Below are 8,352 nucleotides of genomic sequence, written 5' to 3'. Positions count from 1 at the left end.
AGCTGTATAAAGTTGTAGCTGCGTGTGAAGCACCAGCTGCGTGTGAAGCACCAGCCATGGTGGTCTAGTGGTTGTGGTGGTCACCACTGACTATAATGTCATGGAACCGTATTCTGGTCGCGCTGTTCGCATTTTCGATGAAGATGAAAACGCTTGGGGCCCGTGTACGTAGAATTAAGACGTACGTTAAAAAACCCCAGGTGGTCGAACTTTCCGGCAGCCTTCACTACAGCATCTCTCATAATAATAGCATAGTTGTGCGATGCTACATTCATTATTATTATTATTATTATTATTATTATTATTATAATTATTAATATTATTATAGCACAGTATGACACAAAACAAAAATGTTACTTGGGTGGAAGGAATTCTACTTGTGCGCGAGGATCGGAAAAGGAGAGAGCGTTGGTGCTGCACGTGGTTTCTTCAGAAAAATAAAAATCGCCGACAATATAGCAAATAAAAAAAATCGCACGAAATGTCCAGTTTTTCACTGCAGCCATTGTTAATCTGTTTTTTCTCGCAAAAGACCAATAATTAAGTGAACCCTATTTCTATAGCAAGGGCCAATCTCAAACAAGTCCTTACAGAGTTTTTGTTTATTCAGAAGGAGCTGTATGCGGGAATTACAGTGAGCAATGAAAGGCAGGTTTGAGAGGAAGTGCACTTACTGACCTACTCTCGGGATGACATGAAGAGAGCTATGCAGTAACAAGTTTCAACGAGGTGTTGGAATCAATGGAGTTTTCTTCTGTGGCCTGGCTTGACGTAGTAAGTGAAATTGGAATTCCAGTCTCGCTCGAAAATTGCTTTCAGTTCACCCCTGATGGAGTCGCTTGAGTTCTGGTTTAACACCAAGCCAACTCCTGTTGTCTTGATGAAGTAATTCGGCTCCCAGTTCGATGTTCCTGCAAGAAGAAGAGGAAGGCAGACATCAATGAAGCAACCAATGGAACAAGTTCTAACAGAAAAATAAATTGGCCGCGCATCTCTGTGCTTTGCTTCACAGGACGTTGAAAGACGATATTTTGTCTAGAGGCGCTATGTGAGATATGACGCCGTCTGGCAGCAATGTGAAGAAACAAAAGTTTTTAAAACTAACAGTCACTTGTAGGCGGTAGCACCGGATCGCTTCAGCTAATTAAAGTGAATAAAGTGAATTTTTCAGCAACGAGTAGGAAACACTCGCGTTTTGCGTTACTAGTCTCGCATTGTCAGCGCAGCGTAATAAGCACTTTTGTCCTTAAATTAGGTATCTATGCAGTTCTCAACACCAACACTGCCTAACACTTACGTATTGATGCTGCGCCTCAAATATGCGCAATATTTGCTTTTTGATTGACAATGTTCAAAAGTATGACCGCAGCCACCTGATGAAAAGAGGTGGTCATTGAGCAAGGGGTTGAACTTGCACCGTGTAACAACCACCGGACGAAAAAAAAAAAACAGCAGACCTACAAACAAACCAGGAATTTTGCACTGAGGTATCCCAAGAAAGACTACCGTGTTTAAAAATTGTGGTGGGATGGCAATTGTACTTCCGTGTCAAACACATAACGCTAATCACAATCTTAGCGGGACACCAAAGCGAAACAACTAACCAGGTTACATCGATTAGCTGTACTCCATGAACGCCAATGCACTTATTTTATCATCACAAGTTTTCCAACAAAGGAGAAATTGAGGTCAAAGTTTTATTTTTATTAAATTTCACACCGTATTTATGTGCCTGGCCGACAAGGACATAAAAGTGTATTTTTCGTAATTACGTGACGTTGGGTAAGCGACACTTCCTGAAACTCGGCGTGCCAAGTTTACAGAGGATCTCAGATGAGAATGTCTTTTTCTTTTTTACCGGTCACATATTACGACCCTGTAAATGCCTTCAAAACATGTGCGTCACATTGTTTGTTGCGAGAACTTCAATGCGGTGTGGCTAACAGCAATTTTACAATGACGCGTTTCATGGGGGGGGGGGGGAAGGGAGGTGGAAACGTGGTGATCTTCGAACGTGGTGAAATGTCGAAGAGCACGACTTACTGATATCATAAAATATCTCCTCGCTTGACTGTCACTTCAGTGCTCCGTCAACTTTCACGAAGTCCACATGAACTTGCGTTCGTCTTAGTTGCTTGTACAGTTTGGTGTAAAATTTCGGGTTGATACGCTCGACAACGCCTGTTCCAGTGCTCGCCACTGCGACCTTATATTAGGAGCGAAGCTCCTTAAGGCGTGGCCTGTGCGTCCCCTGTATGTAGCCACCTCTCGTTCAGTTCTTGCTGTGTTCACTAGATGGCGGCACTTGTAGCTGACGGCATTAAGTATTACGCTAGCCACCGCCCGATCTAAAGGGTACAGCCGTATCCATCCGTCCATCCGTCCGTCCGTCCATCCATCCATCCATCCATCCATCCATCCATCCATCCATCCATCCATCCATCCATCCGCCCGTCCGCCCGTCCGTCCGTCCGTCCGTCCGTCCATCCATCCAAAAGATGCAAGATGTTATAAACTAGACGGCGGTACGTGTAGTTGATTATGAAAGATGCGAGGTGTTATAAAATAGGAATGATGCCACATATGGCGCGTGTCATCGTTCGATATAGTGCGGCGACGTACGCTAGGGGGAGCGTTGCAATAAAATCGAGTGGGCAAAATGTACGGAGGATTCATGGTTTACCAAGTTTACCTCCGGAGCTTCGCCCACTCATCATCATTCACTTCGTGGATGTGGCGGCACTTTTTTGATGAGCACAACACGCAAGAACACCCAGGCACACTAAATGCGTGCGATACCATTGTGTACGCTATCTGAGCGTATACGCCATTCGCGTTTACTCTGCTTGTCTTCGCTCAACGTACGCTACCTTTATACAGGTGCTCCCAAAGTACAGAACAGAACAGAACAGAAGGTTTTATTGTGCTAAATGAAGAAGAAAGTAAAATGAAGCCCGTGAGCTGTGGTGGAGCTGCGCAAAAGTGAGTGGCAGCTCGCACGATTTGAGAAGTGGGTCATCATTTTTATGCATAAATGTGGCTGAAGATAGCGCACTCACTTCCGTTTCAAAATTTAAACAAATAAGTACTCTGATGGAGCGTGCTGCCATTCACTTTCACACTGCTCGATCCCAGCTCACGTGTTCTGTTTTACTTTTCGAGCACCTGTAAGGTTTAACGTACGCATGATGTCGTAACGAAATCCTTTTCATTTTTTCTTCAGTTTTGTTTCAGCGCGAAATTATTCGTATGATTTTGTGCTTGAACGGATAAACTGTCTCACAACGGTATCTGACTGTTTGTATTTGTGTGTGATAATTTTAAGTTACAGTGACGATATAGTTACCAGCGTTCCTTAATGTGGGGCCGGGGTTACATAAAATCTTCCCACGTTCCTAAAAAAAGCGCAAAAAACATCACCCCGAATTCTAGTTAGTGCATACAAGCATTCTTGTATGTTATCAGGTTCATATTCTCGAAGACAAATTATGATTTTTCTCAGGATGCCTAGTGATTTTGGCCAGGGGGTGAGCACGATATGAGAAGCAGCCGCCATCGAGTGTATACCTCTGATATTCGACACTGCTGTTTTGGTAAAACAAAATTTCGCATCGAGTATGCCCTGTCTACGCTAGAATGTGTGACAAGCGCATGAGAGTTCACTTGCATTGATTTAAACAACATCGTCTTTCTTCTTCGAAAATGTCAACGATTCCTGCCACAGATACGCGCTAATAATGTATCACGAGATTGCACCATTTCTCATATTGCATGACATCATGTGTTCTGAATTGCCTAGTTTTTTCATGACAAAAAGAATAGAATAGGGTTTGGTTTCACTCCGGAACAATATAATAGGTGACGTTTCGGTTGGGTTTTTGTGCCGGTCAAAAATATCACTTTTTCGTTTTACTTTGTTTTTAATTTTGTTTTTCACACAAAACCCACCTAGTCGAAATTATTTGCCGTCTTACGCTGCGGTGCATATCATATAATGACATAATAGTTTTGGCATGTTAAAGTCTACAAGTATTCATTTCGTTTTTTTTCATTTTTTCACAGCAGTGCTAAGCTTAAAATATGAATAGAGGTAAGGCCACATTTACACGTCGTAACACCGTGAATATGTCGGATTAGGAAGAGAACTACGATGCCCTCGACTGCTCATCAAACACGTGCATCTTGTTTTCTAGTCGTGCCGAGAATATAGGACATACCATTGAGTCACCGGTTGTACTGGATAGAAAATAAGTGGGTACAACCTATGCTTGATTTATTCAATAGAACTCATACATTTTTTAAACATAGGTAAGAGCATCGATAGAGTAGTCTGTGCAGGTTTTATCAAAGTCATTTTGATTATACAAATTGAGCTAACTGCATCTGAAATCAGCATCCATTGTTTCTCCTCCACTAAAATGCGACCATCGCCGCTGGATTCAACCTCGCAATTTTCGGGTCAAGCAATAAAGCACCGTAAATAATAGGCCGGCAAAACTTGTAGAGCTTACTCAGACTAACTCATGAAATATATTTTGCACTTCGGACTCACTCAAACTCAGACTTGCCAAATTTTTTCTCTGGCTGCCTGACTCACTCGGACTCGAGCTCAACATTTTTTGTTCTTCAAGCGGACTCACACTAAACAAAATGATACTCACTCTCGCTCACTCAAACTGGTGGCTCCATCTGGGACTGAGTTAGTCAAAGTGAGCCTACTCATCAGTCCGTTAGCCACGAAGTCCGTTAGCCAACAATGGTGTCCAACCTCTTTAACATCAATATCTCACGTAATCGGTACCCTTCTCAGCGCCGTTTCATATAGTGATTTTGAATGACAGTTATAAAATGCTCGCAAACTAGTGAGGTGCTTTTTCTTGGTAGAGATGACAACATAACATGTATTGTTATCTAGAACTTCGGTGGAAAAGTGCCGGGGAGTACGTCAAGCTGGCCCTCTAAGCATCACATGGCTCTGATCAATAAACATTCAAATGCTGTATAAACGACACTGCTTTGGATTGCGTGTCAGCAGACGTGCGTATATATGTGATTCCAGGTAAGGCTGATGGTAATGCTGAAAATGAGCAGATAGGAGTCAAGTGGACGCTGTTACACACTGGCGGACTATGTTCCTGCGTTCGCTTTTGCATTGGCAAATGATGTGGTAGCTTACCAATGTAAGCCGCTTTGTCCGTAATCATCATCTTTTGGTGGTTCACTCTAGCGTATGGGGTCTTGCGTTGCTCTTCTGTGAAGGCAGGAATCACCATAGCTTTCTGAAAAAAAACAGAATATACATAAGTGAAGAAGTTTAGCTCTTTTGTAAGAGACAACAGTTTAATTCAACCTCTCACTCATTCACAAACTAACTCACACATACACAGACGCTAACACACACTCACTCACACACTCTCCCTCACCAAGTATTAGCTCTGCACCCAACGGAAGCGACTACGCCATCTAGCCAGATCGAGTTCTTCTATGTTGTTCAACTTTATACAGTATACCATAAGGAGATGACTGCAGCCCAAGCTTAACACGTAAAACTTTCAGGTGCCCTCCAAATTTTCGTTTGTGCATGTCATATAGGACAAAGTCCGTTCCTACACTAGTCATGCGGTTTGCATGTTTTTGCGCATGACTTCAGGCCAAAAAAGGTGCAAAAAGGAACCATAACGATTTGTGATTGAGCGTCTCTCTTTCTGTTGCCTATAAATTGTGGATACATTATCTCTGTCATGTCCAACAAATCTCACGTGGGCTCCGATTACACATTGAGTTATTGCCAGAAATAGTTGTACTGATTACAGGGTAAAGTAAGGGCTAATCTATACTCCTATTTTTTCACGAGTGGAAACAAGTAAACGTGTTGAAACTTACGACTTCGATTGAGATATTAGTGGTGTTAAGTGAGGCGAGAGATTCCACGAAGTTCCACATGACAGGCTTTGTCTTGCTCCACTTGGACACCAGAAGGCGCACACGGACGCCATTTTCTATGGCAGAGCGTCTCAACGCATCGTCAATGACAGACCAAAACCTGAAAGGGCGGAAGATTCAGAGTTTGTTCATTTCTTTTTACATGGGGGAGGGTCGCAGCACATACATTGGTATTTTTTGTTGTTTCCATAGAAGTGTCACTGAAACAATACCAAAAGAGGCAAAAATTTGCCATTGAAGAGATTTGTTTTCAATAGACCTTTTAATAGAGCAATGACAACGACTACTACAACTAAAGCTACAGCTCTCACATGAAATACTACTACAGCAACTACTACAACAGCTACAGCAACTACAACAACAACTACTACTACTCCTACAACAGCCACTCCTACTTCTACCACTGCATATTCAACAACAGCAGCAAAGACAACCACGCCACAATGAAGACGATGTGAATGACCATAGCAAACAGTAAGACGGCTACAAAACCTTATATACAATGATGTGTTCCAGTGTTATGCAATTAGTTCATAAATGAGCTCACAAGTTGCTCAAGTGACATTATGCCGAGTTTTCTTTGTGTAACATGGTGGCTGCACAAAAACAACAATAACGACAATAAGAACGGGATTTATATTATACGTAATGTCTCAGCATGAGTTGCTTTGTGTCTTTGTAGTCTTAACCTAGAACGTTCAACTTTTTTTTAGCTACTTGGAAAGCTTTTGATGCATTTGCTATCTCTCACAACGGGCGGTATGTAACAAGGACCCTAACGGCCCATGAGCATAGGGCGCAAGTGTAGGCTGCCAAGTGCTAATTCACAACTTCCTAAGTGCCCCGCCACGGTGGTCTAGTGGCTAAGGTACTCGGCTGCTGACCCGCAGGTCGCGGGATCAAATCCCGGCTGCGGCGGCTGCATTTCCGATGGAGGAGGAAATGTTGTAGGCCCGTGTACTCAGATTCGGGTGCACGTTAAAGAACCCCAGGTGGTCGAAATTTCCGGAGCCCTTCACTACGGCGTCTCTCATAATCATATGGTGGTTTTGGGACGTTAAACCCCACAAATCAATCAATCAATCATCAACTTCCTAGTTCCTAATCAACTTCCACTACGTTGCGATTTCACTAAACGCAAAAATATGTTTCTGTATTTTCCGCTGTTGTTAAAAGATCTTTGCTAATCAAAATTAGGTTGAGATAGCTATGTAGAAGCTTACTAGAACATGTTAGGTTAGTAGGTTCATATTGAAGGAACATTAGGGACGCAATCCACATAGACGAAAAAGAAAGGGGATATAATAGGGCGTCACCTTGCGACGAACTTTATTCCAAAAAAGCTCACTTCTATACGTATGGAGGCATCTGCGCAGTTAAAATTGTGCAGGACATGATTAACGATTCCACACTCAACACGTCATGAAAGCAAGACATCGAAAATTGCTCTTCATATGTACGTAAGGTGACATATGTGTCATCGATACACATATTTCGCTTAACATTGATAAAATACGCTTCAAAAACGCGCGTGTCACAGTGTTTTGGCTGCTTCTAAGTATGCGATTGGTAGTAAAGTCTGGCTCACACATGCGTGATTGCATGGGTAATGGGCACTGATTTTATTTTTATTGAACGCACATGACAGCTTGCCCTATCACTAACGCATGTCCTATCTGGCCGATATAAACTGCCACATGTGAGTGTAATTTCGTAAACCACGCACACTGCGTAGCGTACAAATTGCCTTGAATGTTTTTGGTTTTTTTTACCACAAAGGCCAGCTTTTGCCAGTGCTGCAGTGCCTTGGAAGAGGCCGGCCCACTTCCATGGGGCTGAAAAAGCAATAGATACTTTGCACTTGTTCACCTCCTTTTTTAAGTTGTGGGGAAAGTTTGTGCATATACGGCACGACCTACGGTCTTTTATCCACAGGCGGCATTGTTTTTGGCTTGCCCTTCAATTTCTGAAGGAAGGTTTTCGCTGACCCTACCTCAACAGAGCAAGGGTGTCCGGCTGAATTTAGCCTGCCTACCTGTTGGCGAAACGTTTCCGGCATTTTGTGAGCACAGGACCGCGTCCACGGAAATACAAGGCACATTGATGTCACTGCCCTCTTAACAAGTTTTGTGTGCGCCAAGTCGTAGGGTGAATGTTCTTCATGATAGCGACGGCAGTAGGACCAGCGAGTGTGTGCATCTGATCGCGTCAAGGGGAAATCTAAAAACTGCGATACGTCACCTAAGGCCGCTCATGCGTGAAAAAAAGCCCCTTGACATATCTAAACAACCTAAGAATATCATCCACTTCATTAGTGGTCAATACAGAAGAGTTCGAGTTTAAGATCAATCGAAAATCTTCAACTTTTCTAAAAACGTGTGGCATTGGGGAATTGTCGAGAATTTAGGC

The 8,352-nt window shown here is 42.9% G+C and overlaps 1 protein-coding gene across 1 annotated transcript in view; it reads right to left on the bottom strand.

Annotated features, from left to right (window-relative positions):
• Positions 1–584: 584 nt before the first annotated feature.
• The window catches only part of LOC119164161 (5'-3' exonuclease PLD3), a 73,230-nt gene continuing 65,462 nt past the window's right edge, over positions 585–8,352 (bottom strand). The window contains exons 8-10 of the mRNA XM_075871119.1: positions 5,884–6,043; positions 5,177–5,279; positions 585–911 (exon numbers count right to left, since the gene is read on the bottom strand). Coding sequence (XP_075727234.1) covers positions 739–911; positions 5,177–5,279; positions 5,884–6,043 — 436 coding nt within the window. The 3' untranslated portion in view covers positions 585–738. The remainder of the gene's footprint in view (positions 912–5,176; positions 5,280–5,883; positions 6,044–8,352) is intronic.

Source organism: Rhipicephalus microplus, chromosome 8, assembly GCF_043290135.1.
Source record: "Rhipicephalus microplus isolate Deutch F79 chromosome 8, USDA_Rmic, whole genome shotgun sequence".
Classification (NCBI taxonomy): Eukaryota; Metazoa; Arthropoda; class Arachnida; order Ixodida; family Ixodidae; genus Rhipicephalus; species Rhipicephalus microplus.
The sequence above is the reverse complement of the archived record's forward strand: the minus strand, read 5'-3'. Positions and strand labels throughout refer to the sequence as shown.